This window comes from Passer montanus, unplaced genomic scaffold (genome assembly GCF_014805655.1).
Source record: "Passer montanus isolate IOZ18808 unplaced genomic scaffold, ASM1480565v1 scaffold60, whole genome shotgun sequence".
NCBI classification, from domain to species: Eukaryota; Metazoa; Chordata; class Aves; order Passeriformes; family Passeridae; genus Passer; species Passer montanus.
In genome coordinates this window covers 2739968-2764427 of record NW_024371038.1, presented here as the reverse complement: position 1 = coordinate 2764427, position 24460 = coordinate 2739968, and the positions used below count along the sequence as shown (strand labels likewise).

Below are 24460 nucleotides of genomic sequence, written 5' to 3'. Positions count from 1 at the left end.
GAGCAAATTGCAAGGATTAGTGCCCATATTTCTTACTACTCTACTGGCTACCTTGCAAGTTTAACCCTAAAGAAAACAAAAACACAAACAAAACTCTACATAGTATCTGTCAACATTTCTCAGAGCAAAAAGATTGAAGTTCTAGCTCCTGAGGTAGGTAGAATGTAAGACAAGTTGTATGTATCCTACAGCATAACTATAAACCAATGCCATTTAGTCCTCTGAAAGATTAAAAATGCATCAGGATGTTTCCAAGCAGAAATAAAAATAGCATTAGTATCATCATGCAAGTCAAAACTTTGCCACTCCTGTGTAATGTAAATCACCACCTGAAACATTCCATACCATTATGACTACTCAGATAAGAGGCACCACACATCCTGTACTGATTCTACTCAAGAGCCTAAAAAGTTATACAGCTCATGCTGTTAATTCCTAAGATAGACAAGAGTACACCACATGTAAACACACAGAAAGCACACTTCCCACAGCACACTATGAGGGCCCAAGTACTTACCTGTCCTGGCAGGTGGAGTCTGAATACATAAAAACTCAGCAATGAGTCAGTCACTTAAGATGCAAGTACAAACTTCAATGATAGTATCAATTAAGATTTAATTTGAAACCAGTTTAGTAGTCAGCATGGGGAAACTTTTGAAATACTTAAACTACAGACATTTAAAACAGTAATATTTCTTACGTATTTTATTGCTACAAACTGGTACATCTTATCACAAAAAGCTACAAGGCATATTATAAACACATACTCTATAATACAGAGTGCAATGCAGTCCCCCAAACAGCCACACTCAACAGCACAATTTTTGAAGTTACTCATCCTGTACTATGAGGTAAAGATTTATAAGCTTACACCATAAAGCTTTTAAAATATTTACCCCACAGAGCCACCCTCCTTTTCAACTGATTAGACCAAAAGTTATTATATCCAACTTTCAGTACACACACCAAAAAAATAGGATGCTTAAAAAAATATACAACACAATGTTTTGATCAGCTTTAACAGTCAGTTTTCTATAAAAAGCTCAACTAAAATAGTCTTAATTTCAATTTAACAAAATCAGAAACACAGAGGAATTATATAAACAAGTTCTCCATGGAATGGAATGCATGCATATGGTGGGGAACCTTCAGATCCATTTGAGACTATTAAAAAGTCTGAGCCACTTTAGAGCAAAATAAAAAGCCGGTTTGCCCCCACTAATTTATTTTCATTTTCTTGCACTTAGTTATCTTCAGTGTGGTCTAAAGTGAAGTCAGTTTGTTCTTCAGTTTCTTCCTCCTCTTCTTCCTCCTCTTCCTCACCCTCAGCTGGCTCATCAGCTTTTTCTTCTTCTTCTGTTTGCTGTTCCTGAGCCTGATCATTAATTTCAAAAGGATTTTCACCCTGAAGTAGAAGATTGAAAATAAACACTTTGATATTTATTTCAAATATAAAATCATACTCATCATTTCAGTGAATGAAAGGGGCAGCCACTAAGAAATGCTACATTATTTTACACAGCTTTTTAATAGTTGTGGGTTTTTTGCAAGAAAATCAAAACATGTTGCATTTAAAACTAGCAACACCACATCTTTATGTACATGGGAAACTGGGATCCCAATAAACTCTTTCAATGCAAGTGGAAATGGCAATGAGAAAAAGCCAAGTATGCTAAACACAGATTTCACTTCAACATTCAGAAATCAAAACTACATGCTTAAGTTTCAACATGTTTTAATTAAGAACTACAGCTGCTTCCTTTTTCTCCCCAATCAAAACCAAATTGGAACAGCAGAGTTTTGTTCTGCTTTTCCTTATTTACAGCCTTCATGTACTCTGAATAATTCTGTGAAAAAAGGCATACTCCTCAGAAAATGAAAAAGAAATCTAGAATTTATTACACTGACTGGCCTGAAATTCATTCCATTGTCAACCTTGAAAAATTACCAGTTTTCTTAGTACTTTACACACACTGGCATTCTGGGTTCATATTTCCTCCATTTCATACAATTGCTCAGCATGAATACCTCAGCCTTCCTCTGTTCATATACTTAAGAACTGTGAATAATCAACGAATAATAACAGCATGAACTATTAGGAGTTTCTTGGCTAAATCTCATTTAATGTTCATACATCAGATAAATCAAGTCTGAGCTGAACATATGACAGCAACCACACCAGGACTAGGATTTTAAGAGTATTATTTAAAGCAAGATACAAAAGAAAAATTGAATGCCATGCCCCTTGTCCTTTTTTCTCCACGCCAGTTAGATTTCTCAGGTAGAATCTTCCAGGTGGCTACTGAAAAATTAGACAGCTATAAAAATATTCAGCAAATTCCATGAAACAAAAACTTGGTTTCAGTATTATTTTAAAAATTAAGAGAATTTTTAAATTCAGATTTAGATTTAACCCAAAGAAAGCAGAATTGAGACCATGCTTTTCCCAGAAGACTGCAGGTCCCAAATGCATGAGTGCTCTGCTCCATCCCATGCTGTGTAAGAAAACTGAACTACTTCAGTCTCAGTTAATTATAAATTTGAATAAGGATGAAAGAGATTTGCATGACCAGGAGCCAGATACATCTCATTGAGCAAGTCCTGGTGAAAGTGCATGAAGTTCAGTCCACCACAGAAAACACCAGTGGTAAGCATTGGGAAAACATCAGTGGTCTCCTTGTGAAGATAATCTTGCAAGTTTTTCTCTCCTCAGTTTTTGAACTGATGAATCCAAATTTCCACTCTCTCTTTTATCAATCTCCCGCTAGGGGGCTGTATTGGACAGGGCATGCCAGGCATAAGGAACTGGGAAGAGGTGGATGGCTATTCCAGCAGATATTCCAGGCTCTGCTATCTGGCCATTTGCAACCTTTCCTTAACAGATACACAACAGGTGTCTGAAACTGATTCACACACCCATCCATACATAATTTTCCAGGACACAACTAATTTGACATTTTAAATCACAATTAACTTGGGCACTGGCTCATACCTTGCCATATTTCCAAAGGACGCTATTGCTTTGTCTGAAAGACTCTTATTGTTGTGGCACAGGCAGAATCATAAACCAATTAAAGGTAATCCAGAAATAGCTAACAACAGTATTACAGAGTCCCTTAGCAAAGTAAGTGGCCCAGGAGAAAAAACTCTCCATTTTGCTAAAATGAATTCACCTATTTCTCAGGCCACATAGCTACAACATATGCTTTCATGCCTTTTAAATTTTCTTATCTCATCAACTACTGTTGCAAGCTTTTGTTTTTGTGATGAATCAAAAAAATTCTACTAAAAAGTATCTGAACAGTGTGCACACTATACTTCAGTACAAACCCACATGCTGGAGCTTTTGCTTCTCAATGTAAAGATGGGAGTAATTTGTGTTTTGTGCTCTGCAGTTAACATTACATATAAAGACACTGCTGATGTTTGCCTGAAGTTTGTTTTGGGTTTGTTTTTTTTTTAATTAGAGAATCTAACTAAAAATTGCCTAGATAAAAGTTTTAAATGACAACCAAAAGCTGGTGAATCTGAAGGTGGTAATTTTTGCTGCAAAATAATTTATCTGAGACAATGATTTTTGTCCGGCAAAATACATTAAAAGTATATTAAATATGTGAGCTGTCTAAAAGAGAGGACTGAGGTTAAACACTATCAACATGGAGAAAATGGCAAACAATTATTTTCTTTCCATTTACATCTTACCTTCACATACAGCTCATATCGAGCCTTGACTATAGGATTATTCAAGATGCTGGTGGCAGTAAGAACACTCTCCCTTTTTATTTGTTCTCTGTAGGCCTAGGAAACAAATTTGACAGTGAATAATTATCATGTTCCTATAACAGCTGTCACATGAATTTGAATTCACGGTCAGTTTCTGTAAATAAAATAATGAACACACTACAGTGTGAACTGCTTGTTCTTAGTACGTAAGCCCAAACCACATAAACCCAACCAATTAGGTTTAGCAGTGTTTATAGATTGTTGCTTTAGCTTTGATCAAAAGATGGTAAGATCTTGCTTATATAAGGGTTTATAACCAGTCATCTGTTCTCATCTACAGACAACATCCAGGCTTCTCCATCACAGTCTAACATATTGTTGAAGATTGATCCTGCTCATTTTCAGTGTCCCTTCCAACTCAACACATTCTACAACATTTCAGTCACAGAAGCTTGTATGAAAAAAAAACCTGTAACTTTGGCAATCTTGCTTACTATCATGCTTATGCTACTCTTTCAACCCTTCTACCAGCCCTGAAGTTTATCACTACGAATTTTAACAGGGACAAATACAACACAACTGCTAATTCTAAACTGCTCTCAGTTGTCTTCAAATTAAAAGATAATGGCCAACAAGAGACAGTATGTCAATCTTGCTAGAAACACATGTGTTTCGCTTTCCAATCTGAGTAACAAAATGTTTTCAATACTTAAACCCTGTAATGCAAATCCTCATCAAATGAAGAAGTGATTTCTAGTAACTTTCTCATGATTTTCTACTGGCAGCTATTAAGCACACCAATATTTCATTACCTAGGGTGCTTAAGTGCGGGCTACTTTCTGAGGTGTTAAACTTACAAAGTGCAGTAAGGACATTACAGCTTTCTAGAGAACAAGCCACAGCAACAAGAACTTAGAAATTACTTGCACCAAGAACTGTAACATTTTTCACCTATTTTTTAAAAAAAAGTCATATCTTACTTGTTTTCCTTTTGTGTGATCGGGAGATTTTAAATGTTGCTGAACAGAACTGTGCAATGCAGGAACATAAACACTGCAAGCACTGCAGTGAACAGTCTCAACTTTCATCATATGGTCATCAGCTGTAACCCCTGCCAAAGAAGATGCAATAAATCATTAACAAAAAATGTGTTACTTTAGGCAACTGGAAAAGTAGCTTGTTTGGTTTTTTACCCCAAAATTAAAAGCTCTCAGCTGTTAAATATATCAAACTGAACCACTGAGGAATATTCACCCAAAATTCAGGCATCAAAATTAGGCTCTCTGAGGGCAATACTGGAAGATGAAGTTTTTCACTTCAATGCTCCAACTTCACCTCTTCATAGACTACATGATACCCCGGCAAAGTACAAAAATGGCATTGATTTTCAATCAACAATAGCCAATATCCTTAAAACTACACATTTTGATATAGCAAACAAAGCTCCACTGAAGTAACTGCACATACTTGACCCCTTATAAAAGCTAATTTACTTCCTTGCCCTCCCTCACTATCAGGAAGAAGCACATGAATCCAAATCCTCTTGCAATTTTAAGTATTAGCTTGGTAACAGAACATTCTCATCACAAAGGAAAACAGGCCCTCCAGTACTTTAAGGAAAATACAAAAGAATTTGTGGGATTGTTAAAATGTTGCCTATATCCATTTTTAAGTAGCTTTTAGTATTTAAGTTCAAATTAGGTAATACTGCAATAGTTATTGCATAAAATGTCTTGTTTGGTTGTAGCCCATATTGTGAAATCCCTCAAGCAAAGAAGGGGAGGATATGACACAGCAAGGCAGGGACACATTAACTGCTCCAGAAAACTGCTTGTAGGGCAACCAAGGGGAAAAAAATTCCAGGCCGAGATGCATCCTGGGTAACCAAAAAAATGCTCCAACTCCTCCTTTTGGCACTGTCCCTCCAAACCACAGCAACCCTCCTATTTGCACTTTTCCAAATCCTTGTATTTGACCACTATCACCTTATTGCTTTATTACACTCTTTCAATCTACTGCATCCACCTGCTGTCACTCCTTGTACTGAATGAGGCTGTGGCAAAGCCCACAGGATTGTTTGTCAGGTACCCAGCACAATGTTCTCACCTTCTGACAAGGCGACCTGGATACCCAACAAACAAGGTTTGCTATCTCCTGCTGTGCTTACATTCCACATGGGATCAGAAACAAAGCAAGGAATCTCAACCAGGTACAGAAAACATGTGAAAACTAACTGGTTTTATCCATTTTATCAAATGCAAAGAAGAATGAAAGGAGAAAAAGACCAGGAGAGCTCCAAACAACTCGACTCACCTTCCATTATATCTTTTTCAGCAGCTTGGGAATTCTCCGTTTGGTTACTTGTCTGTTGCTTACGCATTGCTGTCTTCTTGAACTTATTCACCATACACTCCTACAAAGGGAAAAATATTGTAAATATCTGTGATGTACCATTGTTTACATTCCAATATTAACCCAGATTTTGAAAAATCTTTAACGAACAGTAAATAATTGCTATTACTTCTTAAGGCACTACTTTCAATTGTAAAAGTAACAGTACTTTAGAGACTTTGAATTTGCTTCATTTGCTTGAACTTTCAGTATTATGTGCTGCACCCAAAGTCATCTACAAAATTACTAATGGCAAGTAAAGCGTATTTTTGAAAATAAATGGTAAAAATTGTAACTATATTCTCATGAAAGTATTACACAGATTAAAACCAGCTGACTTACATGAAGAAATTCCATCACTACTTTGTCAAATTTTGTTTGCTTCTGGATATGATCCAACGTCTCCTGGTGAGCTGCACTCTCCAGATGTGACTCAATTTCTTTTTCTTCAAACGTTCGAAACTTGCAAAATGAGCAAGTAAATGCCATTCTATCAAGAGAAATACATTAAATATTACTATTAAAACTCAAAATAATGACACTTGACAAACCAAATCAGAAAGGGAACAGGAAAAGCATTCTTTGAAGAATGCCAAGTGAAACAGAAATGAAAAAAAATCCCTTAGAGTTTTTCCATTACAAAGGGTAAGTGCTACATTAATCAAATATAAATCAGGCCAGTGTCAGAATAACAAACTATCTATTCAGGAGACAAAAACTGCTGAAATCAGATGCCAGGCATTTAAAAGCCACATTATTCTTTGAGTTCATCTATTGCAGCTCTCTACTTCCAGTCACCTTTTGTAGTACATCTCGCAGGCACAGAATCATAGTCCAGCCAGGCCATGAATTCCTGATTATAAGTAATTACAAGAATTCATTTAAAGCTCATTTTCCATACAAAAGCTGTATAATCTTTTTAAGTAAATATAAACTCCTCAGTACAATGAGGAAATGCCACTAATCACTAGCTAGGATCATATACTGCACTGACATTGAACAGTTTTGTACAGTGCAGCCACAGGGCAAGAGTAACAAAGTTGCAAACCTATTTTTGCTACAAACAGTTGACCACACATATACACACACACACATATATAAAACCCCAATAATAAAAGAATAAACCAATAATAAAAGAATAAAACCAATTTCTAAAGGCTTTTCAAGTCAACATGAACACAGACTTCAAAAGCAGTACCATTCTAATCTGCTTCTCAAGTGTGCATTGATGCCCTTCTGAGGGAGAAGGGGTCAGTAAATTGTGGATTTTCTGATAGAACAGTGGTCCAATGAAACTCCCACTCTTCTAAGACACTGAATTTGGGTGCCAAGTTTTGGCTTGAGGTTTTTTTCTTTATTTGGGTTAGTTTTTTGCTTTTGCTGTGGAGCAGGGGAAGTTGAGAGGAAAGCCTCCTTCCACATCCCTCATTTCTTTCTTAAATTTTATGAGGTTTTTTTCTTTATTTGGGTTAGTTTTTTGTTTTACTGTGGAGCAGGGGAAGTTGAGGGAAAAGCCTCCTTCCACATCCCTCATTTCTTACATTTTGTTTTCCTGAAATCAGTCCAAAAGAAAAAAAACATGTGCTCTTAGAGAGACATAAAGGGCATTTAAGAAAAACACTGTACACAACACAGAAGTTACAGCACAAACCTGTATCCATCACCATATTTTTCACTGTTTTTTTCTCTTCTACGCCTTTGCTTCTCTCTTCTGGCCTCAATCCGCCGCTTTTCTTCTTCCTCACTTTTAGCTTCTCCTTTGCCATCTTAAGATATAATTGAAGGATTAAAAACCAAATTCAAAACAAACAAACAGCAGAAGTATCTGTCTTCCCTGTCTCCTCTACAAACACTTGAAAATGCAGAGAAAGCCCCTGTAACAACATGGTTCCATGGCTTCCTTAAATGTTCTGAAAGTTTTGCTTTGTTTTCCTCCTCTAGAGACAATCAATGTAAATGCTTTCAACTTTGCAGCTAAGGGTTTACACTCTAGTTTACAGTCATAAAAGAAATTCTGAGTTAAAGCAACTCCTTCCCTGTTGTGCCTAGCTAGTAAAGGCCTCTTCAAGTGATCAGAAAAAGGTAACTGGAAACGGATAGAGAACAACACATTAAAACTCTCCCATGTTTTCAGAGCACCACTGTTACAGTCCCCTTACATAAAAGGAAACTATCTAAAGGCTGTCTCCTCTACTCAGAGGCAGCTCCCAAAAGTAAAAGCAAAGGTTCTCATAAAGGAGACAAGTGAGTGTTGCTTCAAGTTACGGTACCCAAACTGAAATTCAACAGCTTTATTATTTCTACCCACTAGACTTCACTTGCTTTCACAGAAAAATATTCCAAAGATTTTTCAGCTAAAGAAAAAAAACAATTAATGGGGGTGGGGAGGGAGAGACAAGGACAGACAGATTCAACACACAACAAAGTACCCAAGCAGACCTCCAGAGAAGAACTTGATTACATTACCACCTGGCATGTGTCAATGAGTAAATGAACTGAATTTAGTTCTACAACATGTAAGACTTCCAAGGAAACTAACTTTTTGCATAAGTGCACTTATGTTTGTCTTTCCTATGTCTGCTTTAGTAGTCTATGGACAAAAAGAAAAAACAGAATATTATCCAGTGGGTAGCTTTAGATAAAAAAAAGAGGATCACTTCATTTTCTTTTACAGTTCAACCTTAGAAGAGAGGTCAGCCTCCAGGAAATCTACCTCCATCCAAGCATCAATAGAAAGGAACACACAACAGCATTATGCACAAACACCAAGACTGCAGAACACTCTGTGGATCAAAAAGTGCCACTGAATACTGAAAACATCTTCATGACTAACAGCTCCTCATTATCCCAAGGTATATAATTTTGTAGCAAAAAGTTTCAAAATTTACTGTGATCCAGAGAGGAGAAAAACTCCTGTCCATGAGACTATTTTTAAAAAAAAATCAAATTGAAAACAAAAAAAACCACCTACCTACCCACATAGCAATTCCCATACTGATCTCAGGATTTAAATTTCATTCAGTGCATTACCACTAACCCTGGAAATACGCAAAGGACTACCTGTTTTACTGCTGTAAAAACCATCTGGTATGATATTCTGTGGCATGAAATGGCCTCTAATCTGACCCTCAACCTCATAAATTGAAGTGCCTGTCCTGTGAGATGCTGGGGAATGGGGACCTGAATCTATATATAAACCAAAAATCCCCTCTTTCCTTCACTGCAGTTATGCAAACTTTTCAAACAAAAAGAAACTCACACAATTTGAAAACAAACTCAAAATATTTACTATTACTTCAAGAAAAGAAACATTCATTTGGCTGCAAATTTCCAGCCCTCCTTGCCCTCAAATGATACCATGCCATATGCAATAAGGCAGCATACAAAAAGCATAGAAGTAATTTCAGCCTTATCACTGGATTTCTTTTACTATGTGCCTGGAATCACTACAGTTAATACACACTTGAACTGATTTTTGTAAACTAATAATAAACCTGTTTCATTAAGACTGCATGTGAAACAGACCCCGCAGTCCTGACAGCAGCTCTCCAAGATAACTGAATCCACTTTATGTAAAGGGACTCACCTAGGGCTTAAGGGTGAGGTTGATCAGCTAGTGGGATAAATAATAGGATATGGGTGAGGAACCAGTGGGATGAAGAACATTCAAACAATGGAATGGTAGCAAGTATAGAAAACTACAATTTATTTTTTTTTTCATAAAAATAAAAAAAAGTCAAATAACAACATATTTAAATGATCAGAGAGCAGAGACACAGTAAGCATGAAAAAAACCAAACAAGTCATATATGGATCTTACAAACAACCGTATTTCCACAGCCTAAATTGTTTAACTCTTTAAACAAAAAACAGGCAGCCATGCTACCAAATAACTACTAGAGGTCATAAATACAGGCTTACAAAATGTAATCCCTCAAAGCCTCACACATAGAATACCTACAACACCTTACCTGACAAAGCAAACTGACTTACCTCCAAAAGTCTGATACCCAAGATCATAAGCATCTCTTGTGAAGTCTTCATATATAACAACTGCACCACTTGTATCGACTTCAATTTCCTAATAAAGTCAGATCCATAAATTAAAAAAGCCGCTCTAAATCCAGAAAGGCAGCGTAATTTACATTACTGCCAATGAGCTGCTACTTGCTATTTTTTAAATATGACAACAAAAAGTGAATTATCTTGTGGTATTCCATGTACAAACACTTCTAGCTCTGCATTTCTCCATAATTCCTTACTAAATTATTTTCACAATCAAAATTATTTTCTATATAAATATTTTGACTTCCAATCCAGACTTTTACTTAGTTGAGAAGGTGTTAATACCCTCACTCAAAAAGAGAAGGGAAATGCCATTCCAGTCCTGCAACATTAAACCAGGATAAATATATATACACACATGCTTAGCTTACTGGTAACACTCTCACATAGTGCTGCAACTGATCTGTCTGAAGGAAGGGACTAATCTTCCTACCCTATCAGATAATACCTTTTAACACTGACCCTTTTTTATTTATCCTCCCTCCTTGATGTGTCTTATGGCTTAGCCACTCCTCACTTCTGTTTAGTGACCCACCCAAGCAGGTCACAGCTGCATGAGCTCAAACTGTGGCAACATGAGAAGTGTTCATATGAGAGCTCTCTTGTGCACTGTGTGAACAGGCAGGGTCTACAAATACACCTTAAAATTCACTTTCTAGGCTATGTGCACAAGCTGTATCTTTCAGTCAACATCAACTGCCACCAAAATAGGACAGTTTTAGATAAAGTGAAAAAAAACCCCAAAATCATGTTCAGAAAAACTTATCTAGTTTAATGTTCAATTTGGTAACTCTAGCTTGAGAATTATGTGTCTTCAGGTATACTATGCAAACTTCTCAAGAATCAAAACATGTTCCAGTTCTGAGAATCTTTACCTCTACAGTAGAATCCTGGTAAGATGTCTTCATGTCTATTAAAATAAATTGAGAAACAATGCAAAAGTGCTGTCACTGACAATTCATTTTAAGACAATAAGATATTTAGGAAAAAAACAGCTTGTTATGCAGGGAAGATTGTCTACATTTACAATTTATCATAGTTTAGTAATATTGTTAAATGCCAAATCAGTAACCCTTAGAAATACAAACCAAACACTTTCAGAAGCAATCACCTATATCTAACTCTAAAATTAAGATATTTAGGAAAAAAACAGCTTGTTATGCAGGGAAGATTGTCTACATTTACAATTTATCATAGTTTAGTAATATTGTTAAATGCCAAATCAGTAACCCTTAGAAATACAAACCAAACACTTTCAGAAGCAATCTAACTATAATAATATAAAATAATATAAATATAAATATAAATATATAAATATAAAATAATATAAAAATAATAAAAATATCTAACTCTAAAACAAGAATTTCAAGGCTGAAAGGACAATAATATTTTGAAACAGATTTGCATTCATACAATAGATAGCAACTGCATCAAAGTTTCTGTTAGTTGTTACCCACTTTTTTAGTTTTCAACTACATCTGGTCTTTCTGTTCAAGTTTCAGAAACTCTGTTAAACTACTCAACATTTTTTTCCCCCTAATCTCAGAGCCACAGGACTGCCTGCATTCTTGCAGGCACTATATATTCCACTTCCTAAAGTAACCCAATATTATGTATTGGTCTTTAGATTTTGGAAATCAGTGAGGGGGATGAAATAATAAATTAGAAGCATTGTGCCTGAATGTAGCTTAGAAAGAAGAATGTACAAAAGTACAGAAAGAACTTGGATGTGCATTTTAGAGACCCTTCTCATAACAACAAAGCTGATGAGACCACCATAAAGTTCCCTATACAAAAGGCAGAGGAGTGTGTTCTATACAGCCAGTTCCTGGAACAGGTACAGTACTCCTGACATTACAGTTAAGGGAACAGTTATGTAATACATAATAATGTAACCAGAATAACAAAATCAAAACTAGAATTTATGCCTCAAAGTCTCTGCCAAGTCTGTGCATTTGCCATGCAAGCTATGAGCTACAGCAACTTTAAACTATTTTCACGGGTGATTTAAAACCAAACTACATAAAACACTGCACATCAAAATTACTAGAAAATCACAAAAATCATAAAAACTAATATCTGATTGCTGTACACACTATATATAATAATGTTCACAATACATAACACTCAAGTTCACATTCCCTCAAAGCAAGTACTTTATTCAAACCTCACTAGTGACTTTTTTCTCCAACTTTGACTGTAATACAAAAATTTCTAATATTAGAGCTGTAGAATATCTTTATGGAAGTTAGAGAAACTAAATACAAACTGCAAATTGTATTAGTGGTGCTTGGTTTCTTTATCTCATTTCCAGTTCTTCTTGTCATTAGAGCATTTCATTTACAAGTGGGAGCAATCTCTTTCTGCCCCTCATAATTATTATGTAACAGTTTTTGCCATTTTTGCAGTTTCCCTCCTTTTCCCTCTCCTTTTCACCCACGCCTTATATCTTTATTTTAACTGGCTCACAGCTGATGCACTACTTTTTATAGACAAAGAATTTGGACAGCAGGGCCCAGGCTCAAGTAAGAGCACATTTTAGTATTTGTCAGGCATTGTCTCTTCAGACAAGTTAAGCTCTAACATTATTTTTAGTGATGAAAATTTGCCTCCAGGAAGTATCATCATGAAGTCTCAATGAGATAGCCTTCAATGGTACATATCTGAACATATCAAAATATTCAGTATCATTTAGCAAATAATCTTTGCAGTAGAAAAGTTAGACATGTAAATTCCTAAAATCCATTGTGGACTATTTGAAAGATAGAAAACAAAGAATTACAAAACAGCACATACAGCCCTTTTTCTGAATATTAAAACAAAGTAATTTCTAATGAATAAAAAATTACTAATTTTAACATAAAAATTTTGACACTTGCTACTTACTTGGTGATTTTTTCTGGCTCAGCTTCAAAATAGGCTTTGTCATTTTGGGTTTCTTGATAAATGTCCCACCAGGTTTGTTATATGGCTGTGGTATCATTTTTCTTTTTATTCCTCTTGCAGCAACTGCTGCAGGACTGGGTTTGTTATGATAGTCAACGACAATTCCAGGTCTGTGCATTCCGCCAAAGTCTCCCATATGCTGAAAATTTGTGAAATCAAGAAGAAGGTATTAGTATATGAAAGCAATGTCAATAAAACAACTACTTGGTACAGTATGACTGTGACCTTAACTAAAATCTTGTGTTCTAGAGCAAAATGCAGGAGGAGATTTAAGCTCCTGGTCTGATGTTTGTTTGTGCAATGGCGTTACAGGTGTTTGTCCAGTAGAACTAATACTTATGTATAAACTGTGTTTCTGCTTATTCAGAACCATTGTCCAGGCAATGAACATATCTGTCATATCTCAGCCTAACATCCTGGCTCCTCTCTTCAGATTCTCTAGATAATGAATTCCATCTGCCTCTGGGGAAAATAAAAAAAAAATTTTAAAAACAGAGCTTAACAACTCAGTTTTCAACACTAAAAAAAAAAAATAGAAGCTTTAACAAAAAAGCTTCCTTGCTTTGCATCTTACGCAAAATGACAGAGCAGTGATCTGAAAACTGAGCAAAGAAAGTTGCCCACTATGGAATACTGATTAACTGAAGGAAGCCCATTCTTTCTTTTATCTATCTTCCCACTGAATTCAATAAAAGCAGATTTTTTTAGTTGGGCCTGCAGAGAGTGATACAAAACCAACACAGTGATAGCAATGAAAACTCCATTGAAAGACTAAACCTTTCCACTATTTCTAAAATGATATACAGTCATTTGTGGATATATGTATATGAAAGTTACCTCTCTGAAGACAGAGTAAATAAATGAGTAATCTGAAGAGGGGAATTTAGGTAGCTGGAGTATTTTCAAAAGTGCTAACATACTTCTTAATATTAGCATGATTACTTGATTAATAAAGGGCAGAAGAGAGCCCACAGACTGGATGAGTGACTTGGATAAGCAGAAATATATCTCTTTCCATGAGTAGAGAATTAGTATTACACTGTCAAAAGAACATAAAAATAACTTCAAAACCTTTAAGAAAAGCATTATTTTTTTAAAGCAGATTTTAAATGACAGACAGAGTGTACCAAAACAGGCACTTTCCATAATCAGAAGTCCATGCACAAGATCTCCATGTTAATTTATTTAGCTGAGATAGCTATAGACTGCCTAGCATGTACATTTACATCAGACACAAATTTGACATGAAGTACATACTGGATAATTCCAAGTTCGGGTTTTTTTAAACAGACAATCTACCTATTAAAGGTGCAATGCATTTTACATATGGTAAGAACTCTAGCCTTTACATTCTCCTTTATTACATAAAAAGAACTAAAATGACAGATTTCAAAAGCAAATTAAAAAAGAACTCAGTTGTAACTGTGCACAAAGCTTTGAGATCTAAATGAGTTCCAAAAGAATAACATAAAGGCTTAAGAATGTAACATTTTCAGCTTCACAAGCAGAGAAATGAAGATTGAAATCTTTTTCTCATACCATGCTACATGCTATCTAACAGCCAAGTGCAAATCTGAGCTGAAAGTTGAATATGGCAACTACAATACTCAAGAATGCTGCAAAGTAGACTTTCTGGAACAAAACCACCACACATGTTAAGCATATAAAAGACCCAGTAAAAAATAATTTTCCTCTACTCTTCAAGCTGTATAGTTTAAACTTAAAGAATCACTTCCCAAAGAAATACAGCACGCTCAGGAATTTTAAAAGTAAGTTGCACCTAGAGGCACAGGCAGAAAGGTGTTCACTGAATATTTCGTGCTTAAAAAAAATCAAAATTGGGATTATAAAACCAAGACAAAGGGACACCATCAACCTAAAGTTAGTATTTCTGTCAGGTTTGGGGTTTTTTAATTCTTTTCTGCTGTATTTTTTCCCCTACCTCACTTAACATTAGGCATTACTTCCTCAAATTGATCACTATTTTGCATACAGTTAATCATGCCGTTTCTAGGACACAGACTTTTTACATCCCACACTGGAAAGAAATCCACTGAGAAGCACTTAGAACTTAAGTCTTCAAAACGAATACAAGAGGAGTAGGCACACTGTGGGGAAATTAATTTCAGTTCTGTGAAAGGATCTGATTTCAAGTTGATGATGCCCCTTTAACCATGCTTCAATTCTGAGAAAGAATCACTGTAACTGCTAACCACTCACCTTTGCCATTTCCTCCCCATCACCCTTCCAGTAAACAAGTCAGAGTGAGAATTAAGTTTAAAAGACGACTTGATGTTTGATAAAACATGTACTCAACATATTAAAGAATTAGCTCAACTTTTCCCTTTACATGAACCAAAAACTGCTCTAGCGTTCACAACCTGGGTTTTATTTTTTGCTTATACATTGCACCTTTAACCTACTCAAAACTTCAAAAGACTTTGAATTCAACTTTCACAATATTCAAAAATTTCCTCACCAGCAGCAGAGATGCTGGTGTTTACAAGGAAAAATGAAAGTCCTTTTAATCCCTTTTAGACCAAACCTACTACTTTTATCTTCACCTTTCAAACAAAAGGAGAGATTTAACAAACCTTATCAACTAATCTCTTACTCTCTTCAGCAGAAAGAGGGACTGGGTTCTACTTGAAGACAGCTTCAAAGGGATAAACAACATTGTCACCACCCACGATCGTTTGCTTGGACAAAACCCCCACACTGTACTGAACAGTGCATTCATTTTAAAGCAGTGGTCTTGAAAGGGTTTAAAAGAGTGTCTAGTGAAAAGAATCTGAAAAGATTCTGTACTTACTCCTCGGCCTCGGCCTCTGCCTGTTGATGGTCCTCCAAAAGCATCATAGTTTCTGCTTCCAAATCCACTTTCAGGATAAGCAGGCGTTCCTCTCCCCCGAGAGCCTACAGGTGCAGGCTTCATATGGGGTGAAGAAAAACTGCTGTAGGAAGAGTAACTCTCTCTTCCTCTGTCCTCCATAAACCCAGGCCTCAATTTTGAACGGGAGTAAGGTGCTTCCCAGCTAGACCCGCCCTGGTTTCTACCTCCGAAAGAGTCAAGGCTATTCCGGTAGGAGTTGTCAAATCGACCACCATAACTACCTCCGAAGCGGCTTTGTTCGGGTTCATTATAACCATAGCCAGATCTGTACAGATCTCGCCCACCCAGAGAAGACCCGGAGTCGTAAGACTCATAAGGTCCAAACCTGGAAAAGTTGCACAGTGAGGAGAAAAAAAAGTAAGCTTACTAATGTTATACATTTCAAAAGACAAGTTATCAGTTGACATTTATCAACTAAAATCAATTTATTACTATACTGATCTGTACAGTTGTGTTATTGTTTAATCTTGATTAGGGCTGGGCAATTCACACTATGACCAGACAGAAAGCTATCTGAGCCATTTTTGCTACAAACAATTCTAAAGTTCAGTATACCTGAACTTTGTTTATTTAAATTTTCAGCAACGTTTACTTACTAAAACATTATTGGAGCCCAGCCCTAGTCTCACAAAAATAATCACCTGCAGACATTCAAAGCCTAGTCAAACTCCGCTTTCTTCAAAATCATACCCTCACGGTCTAAGAGTTAAACAGCAGTTGAGAGGCAGCTTAGTTCTGAACTGAGGAAAAAAAAAAGTTTTGGCTTTTTTAGTGGTACAGTTGTGAGTTCCAAGTATCCCACAGTTCTCATTTTAAAGAAAAAATACATATGCTCTTCTGTTCACATTTTTTCTTTCTGAAAATTTTTTCCCTGTAAAATTAAGTCTCACAATCAAAGGAGTACATGGTCTTCAGTGTATCCAGCTTTCACTTGCAGACCACTAGGTCTAGCAACTCTGAAAGTCTCCCCAAAGCATGCAGAGTGGACACAAAAAGAGTCCTTGGAATTTCAGAGTAAAGCAACAAGGAGCTACAATCTTCAGCTATTTATCAAGAGTTTGCTTTGCCTGGGACATGGGCAGTGTCAGGCTAGAAATCAGTATCTGTAACTGCTTGGAAGGGAAACACATTAGTGTCCCTGCAGGGTTATAACAGGGTGACTGAGCAGCTGGGAAAGACAATCCCTTAACTGATACAATACAACCTACAAGAGACTCAACTTACTAACTGTAGCTACAGTAAACTGAATGCCCTCATTTCAAAATCTTTTCATCACAGAAGACTCAAAGATACACAGAAAATGACACTAGAAAAAGTCCATGCAGAACATTAGGTTACATAGCAAGCGACATTTTGGCGTTCAAGTAGTCATTCAACCTCCATCATATGCAGATTACTATATGGTAGGTACGGCTCGTTCCTCAATCTCTGCTCAGACTTGGAAATCAGTATTAACATTCATTATTAAACAAGTTATACGTAACTAAAATGCTTAACAGAACCGAGCAGCAAGACAACACCTCTCCAGCCTCCCTCTTTAGTATTGTCCTTCCCCAGTGGCACCACAGTGACTAGACAGGAACCACACAGTAATCTGGCAACAGCCAGACAAAAATTCAAGGATGCACACAAGAAAACCATCAGATTATCTAAGTTTTCTTCACATTTTATCTCCTCCAAGATAGAATCACTACTCTGAAAAGCATGCTTCTTTGAATGCAATTTTAAGACCTAAGTCAAATCAGCTGGTCCCTATTGTTTTCATCTGAAAGAGCAAATAGTACCCTAGCATTAAATACACAACTTTCAGACCACTGCATCAGAATTTTTAGTTTTAGACTACTCCATCTTACAAAGCAGCCCAGAACATGCACACAGTTTCAAGTGTAATCAGTACCTTCCAATGAAATAATCTGGACATGACTTTCAGATTCAATACCAAGATCACTTGAGCACTGCACATTTAAACCAAAGAACACATACCCTAAATGTTCCTTGAAAACGGAATGTTGATAGATTCAGTCTAAGGCACTAAACCAATTAGGTCTAGTCTGCTGTGTCAGAAATGGTGTATCAGGCCAATCAGCTATAAATTGCTAGACAATACTGAAAAACAAAACTTTTGCTATTTTCATTCAGACGCACTGCTCCGCTGTCAAACTTTTCCACAAAATGCTGATTATTACAAGAATCCAGCACTTACAGTTTAGTATTTGCCAGTATTTATCAAACATGAAGACTCAGAATGAAAGTGTTCATACAAAATCATAACAACATGCCTCAGGAACACTTAAGTTAGAAGAATGATTTAAACTTAAATTGGATTTGATTGATTCTTGGGACAACTGAAGGATTATTTTACCTGTTACCACCACCACCACCTCCTCCGCCTCCACCTCCATGACTCTCCATCCCATAGGATTGGTTAAGGTAAGAGTCCATGGATCGTGGGCCACCATAGCCTCCATGCCCATAATCCCGGTCCATGTCTAAAAAAAGAGCAGAAAAATGTTTATAAAGAAAGCAAGTGAGAATTCTTATTAAGTAATCTAGTTTAAATTCTTAAGTAAGAGGCTTACTCATTGCCACGGTACTTAGAAACAAAATACAAAATTGACAGTTGCAAACCAATTTTGACACTGTGATTACAGAAGCCACATGTCTTTGTCATCATCTGAGCACCTCTTGACTGGAATAAAGTTCCTAATCTTTTCCAATAGTAGGTAACTTAGGATTACTGTTCCATCAGCTGGAATCGTCACAAATTAAGAGAATTAAATAAAGATACCTGATGTAGAATATGTCCGAAGTTGCAGAGAATTAAGATCACTTCCAACCCTTTCATAATACAATGAGCTCAGAGGCTCTCTCTATCCAATGCCCCAAGAAACTTTCACTCACACTCAGGGACCCTGGGTCAAGGTTACAAGCTGTCATGCTGCAGTGCAGGCTCTGTATATAGGCTACAGTCAAACAAAAGAATTTTCTGCCATCTAGCACAAACAAAAATACACCCAAATCAGCACCGAGCTGCAGCTCACTAACTGTGCTAAGGTGCCAGTATTTCACAGTCAAAGTGATGTCACTTCATGACATCTCAGCAACTTGTAATGAAGTCTGGCAAAAGAACCAACTTCCTCCTCAGCACTGGAAGGTCTATGTAAAAATTCTGGGCAAATATTCACTCAAATTCAAAGCACTAAAATAATGCTGCAGATCTGCACAACGATTATGATCCACTATCTTTCTGTAATGTACACAATCTGCACTTCACTGGCATTCTGGAGACCAAAACTGCTTCCCAGTACCAACCAACACCAAGGCTTGGGTAATACCAAGAAAACCTGGCAAGTCAAGATTCACAGAAAAAGTAACACGGAGAAGGAATACACAATGAACACAGGAAGGATAAAAATGAAACCAAGTAGCTGTTTACTCTGACAGGAGAGAGTATTTTATACATTTCAGTATCTCCACGTGTAAACCACTGACTTCTCCAGGACAATTAGCTCTCCTGAAGTCATAAGAAGCTGTCCTATTTAAAGAAATACAGTAACTCTCTGTGCATATCATTCCATGAAAATAACTGTAGTGGTGAAAATACGTACATAAATTTTATCCCATTTGTACCTAGTTCTTGTTAGCACCAAGTCATTGTAATTTACTTTCCAGTATCTGTCAACAATGAAAATTCTGCAAATTATATTAAGATGACTGTATCACTTTGACATAGATATTCTTAGCATGCCTGAACAGAGACTCCAACACACAAAGACCTACTGCTGATTTTTATTCTAATGATCATAGGTAATTTCTAAAAAATTAAAGATTATACTTCTGGGAAAAGACAAGAAAATTCTAACACAGAAGTCACACTGCACCTTTTCATATTCTGTACATACAATAAAGATTCAAAAACCAAAGCACAAAAAGACCTTTTCAAAACACTAATCATGTAGCACCATCCATCATCAACTTAAATTGCAAAGAGTTACTGCAAAAAGAAACAGATGAGGCTTCTAATAAAAACATCTAATGTTCCTCTCTGGTCCTTCTGAATGATCTGCCACCTAATCCAGTACATTACCTTCAAGACTGTACACATAAAGATGCAGACCAGCAAAAAGACAAGATAGTCAAGAAAATAAACTCAGTTTCACAGAAATTAAGGTTGACCATGGGATCATTGAATCTCAGATCCCGGTTGTTAGGTATTTTAATACAGGACAACCAATCAAAAGACACTGACATTCTGAAAACTGACATACCTGACCTGAAAGCACCCAATAATTTACCTCAGTTTCACCTGTTCCCTATTATCTACAGGCCCCCTAAGATGGCAAAAAATCAGTGAGGTTAAGAGTTGAGAACTGAATCAAGTCATCCAACAAGGAAGAACACAAGACATTGTCAAGATCCCTGCCACTGCAATGCAATTCTACTACAGCACAGGAAGTAGGGACCAGTGTTATGCATTTGCAGCAGTTCAGTTTTGGAAAAACACAAAAACTTTCACATGCAAAGAACTCTTCCAAAAATGGTTTTAAAAGCATCATTTTGGAATACATTTTAGTCTAAAATTTTTAGCATGAAAGCAAATACTAAAATACAATTTACAATCACAGGATAACTTCTGACACCCACACTTGCTCAACACTCCTTACTCAGTTCATGTTATATAACATCAGCAGTCTTGCTACAGAGCTATGCCAGTCCCTAAATCCTCAAACCCCTGCCTTCAGGACATCACCACCATCTCCTCTCTAACAGTGAACAATTTATTCACCTCTTTCCAGACTCCCTGCTCTGCATTTACCTACATTATAATAGACTCATATTTGAAAATGGTTAAAACAGGATACAAAAGGTACAAAGACAGGATGATCACTTGAATGATTTACTGCAAGAAACTAGAGGGAGCAAATGAAATTCACAAGTAACAAGTCACTTTTCACAAAGCAGACATACAAGTCCCAGAACCAAGTCACAAGTAACAAGTTACTAATGATTAACAGGCATTTAAGACAGAAATCGGATAAATCAACTGACAAGAAATTCAAAGCATGTCAAACACAGACTATGACTGGGAAAGTCCTCAAGCTGCAAACCAGTGAAGGCATATAAACAACCAAAGCAGTACTGGTACTACTTGTTCCATGCCTCCAAAGAGAGAGAGACATACAGGATATTGCTAGGGTAGGGTAGACACTTTTGACCCGATCTACTGAAGGTGACCTTATAATCTCCTTCCAACTATTTCATTAACTGTTCCACACTGCTGATCAGTTAACCTATCATTCCAACCACTGCCCTCCTGGTTCAGTCATCAGCTGCAAACTTTACCAAAGATTCCTACATTTTATACTTCATGCCCAGAGCATGACAAAGAAACTGCATTCAACTTAACAAGTACAGTATTTCTTCAGGTATTAAACTTTCCTCTCAAAGTATGTTCTTCAGACAGGCTTTATCCTAAAAATGGGGAAACATACAAGACAACAGTAAATACTCATTTAGATAAATGAAAATATAAAGGATCTTAGTGTAGTAATTGATTAATAATCACTGTCACCACCAGTAGAGATACAGACAAGTTGCCTCTCTGTGCAGACTAAATGTGAAATTGTTTCACATGCTGAGAGAACAGGTATAAGAAACACCAGGAATTGCATTCCAGTGTCTCAAACCAAAAATTCAAAAGAGTAGTAGTTCATTTAAGTTTAAATAGTAACTGCTTATCAAAGAAACTTCTGAAGAAATATTTTATCTGTGTATCTATGAAAACCACAGAATTAAAAAGAAATTAAAAAACAGTGGTCTATATTTGCTCTTAAAGCTTAAAAACGAGAGAGTGAACCTCTGAGATGACAGCATTATCAAAGCATCTGAAACAAAGAACTTATTAACAGAATAAATGAGGTTTTGGCATCTGCAGCTTCTTGCATAAATACCCTGCGGATGAATGAGCCATTGAACTTAAGCAGGGAAATAGAAGAACTTGCAAAGAACAATCTGGTTTTTAATTCCTAGATTATATCGAAAAGCTATGTCAAAGGTGAAAATAATATATTACCACTAAATTAAAAAAGAATGGTATAGTAAAACACAAGTTCAATCTAAAAATTAAACTGTTAATGTATATGTATTTCTTCAGATTAATTTTTAAAAAGCCATATTTGGTACAGAGAGCGCTTAAAATAGTTGCAAAATAAATCTCAATAGCCAGTGAAGAAAAATAAAATTTTCCAAAGGAAAACAACTACAAAGTAAACAGACATTAGGTAAGACTCAGAATCTATTGGTACAAAGAACTCAAAAGAAAAGCTTTAGAGCAGAGAACATTGAAATCATATTCACAGCATAAAGACAAGAAATCATTTTGAACAGTGTGCTCCATGTGAAGCAGATGAAAAGGCTAAGAAAATGAGAAAGATCTTGCAAAATAAATGATAAATTAAAAAAGCTAAATTTTGACTACCAGAAGCTTATGGGTCTGCTGTGCAATAGGAAGCAGTGTTTTTTTCAGGCACATTACATTTTCATAACACCACGTCTAGGTTGTTAGCATCACAACCTTGTCATTAGGCCATTTTCCCTTCCAGACTAAAAGGAAAATAGCTGCAGTAACTAAAATATTAACCTGAATATTTAATAATATTTCTGCTAACAATACTAACATTTTTTTCCAAAGGGCATGTCAACTCTGGGCTCAAAGTGAGCTGTCAGGAAGGGACAATGGTCCAATTACAGGAGTCATCAGACATACAACTGAAAGTGCTTCCCACTGGCTGAAACTTTCCAACAGAAGAACCTTGCCAAGAGCTCAAATGAGAACTAGGCAAAGATGAGAATTCCCAACATCTGCCCTCTGCTGCCTGTCTTCTGAACCCCACAAAAAAGCCTTCAGTCCCCTGTATAGAACTGGCTAAAACAATTTTTATGCATGCCTTGCTCATGTACATTCAATGTATAAACAGTCATGGTAAAAGCTGCAAGCTGCATACATCATAATTAAACTTTTATAATAATTACAAATAACATAAAACTTAATTAACACAATGAAAACTATTACTATAGAGGTACATGAAAGGAACACTCTAATTGTACAATACACATTTGATTAGTTACTTCCCCTACAAGGAGCCTGGATTCACTTTAATACTTGTGTCATCAGACCTCAGAAAAGCAAGTTCTGGTTAACAGTTACAGTGAATATTCCAATAAGATACTTAAACTGGCACTTAAGAATAACCTTTCATTCTAAAAATCAAGTGGATATTTAATTAGTACTCAATACAGTAGATAAAAAAACAGGGCAATATATTTCTTTATTTACTATTTATTAATTTTACTATGCAGAAGATAAATGAAAAATAATATAATTGGAAAAAAAAAGCTAAGACTCGAGAAATGTGTAACAAAAATTACTACATTGCAATCAAAGATGCCTCTGTAATTGAACGTGTTATTTCCATATAACAGCCAGCAAGAGTGTCAAGAAGCACTTATTTGACAGGATCTGTAAATGCAGCTTGGATACAATATCAGTAAAGCTTCTTATATTAAGATCCTTTCAACACTTGCTTGCATGCTAGCAAGAGATGTCAAAACATTTCTTGAGTCTTTTCTAAACTCATAATCTTTATCATTTTACCAAAGTATGTGCACTCCTTTTAGTTTTATCTACATAGTATTTTTGGCAGTGCAGAAAAAAGAGGTAGCTTTTGGTCTTGGCTTTATGTGTTTTTTTCTATACTCTTTTCCAAACTGTTAGTTAAAGTCAACTTTAGGGGGGCAAAAAGTAAATAAAACCCAAGCAATTACAGGCTCTGGTTTATATAAAAAAAGAAAAATATCCTTTCTTTTCAACAAAAATAGTACTCTGTAAGAATATACTGGTTTACGTAAAAAAAGCCACCATCTTAAGAAAAGTCTGTATTTCTACCCCACCCCCCATCCCCACTCCTTTATCTCACAATTTTTCATTTGGAACGTGCAGTTCATGTTGACATGCCCAAGATGAAAATCGAGTCTCACTCCCAAACAGTGACAACTCCTCCAGAAAACAACATGAGCACTTAAACCGCGTTACGCACTTTAAAAAACCCCTTTCCTTTTTCGTTTTTGTTAACACTGATTGTTCAGCCCCAACTCTTTTTACAGGTTAGACGTATTTATAGCTCATACCTGAGACTGACCCACTGGGCATGTTCACACCACAATGCATGGGGGTATCTGGGAATCTCCAATCTCTGTCTTCAGCTGGAGAGGATGGGTCAGTGAGAATGACTTAGTGCTTAGCAAGAGCTGGAGGGGAGAGACAGGGAGCCGCAACAAGAGGCGGCTCTCTCTCCTGTCGGATCTCCAGGCTCCTGACACGACCCCCTCGAAGAGCTCGCCCCGAGCTCCCCCCGGCTCTGCCCGCGCCCCCCGCCCGCCGCC

At 36.4% G+C, this 24460-nt stretch overlaps 1 protein-coding gene across 2 annotated transcripts in view; it reads right to left on the bottom strand.

Annotated features, from left to right (window-relative positions):
- Positions 1-677: 677 nt before the first annotated feature.
- Positions 678-24460, bottom strand: part of ZNF326 (zinc finger protein 326) — a 24892-nt gene continuing 1109 nt past the window's right edge. The window contains exons 2-13 of one of the 2 annotated variants that reach the window (XM_039727129.1): positions 24206-24280; positions 18381-18507; positions 15938-16343; positions 13066-13264; positions 11055-11089; positions 10108-10195; positions 7766-7880; positions 6457-6604; positions 6037-6136; positions 4704-4834; positions 3703-3798; positions 678-1405 (exon numbers count right to left, since the gene is read on the bottom strand). In XM_039727129.1, the coding sequence (XP_039583063.1) occupies positions 1244-1405; positions 3703-3798; positions 4704-4834; positions 6037-6136; positions 6457-6604; positions 7766-7880; positions 10108-10195; positions 11055-11089; positions 13066-13264; positions 15938-16343; positions 18381-18507; positions 24206-24280 (1682 nt within the window). In that variant the 3' untranslated portion in view covers positions 678-1243. The remainder of the gene's footprint in view (positions 1406-3702; positions 3799-4703; positions 4835-6036; positions 6137-6456; positions 6605-7765; positions 7881-10107; positions 10196-11054; positions 11090-13065; positions 13265-15937; positions 16344-18380; positions 18508-24205; positions 24281-24460) is intronic. The other variant, XM_039727130.1, reaches the window with a different exon arrangement.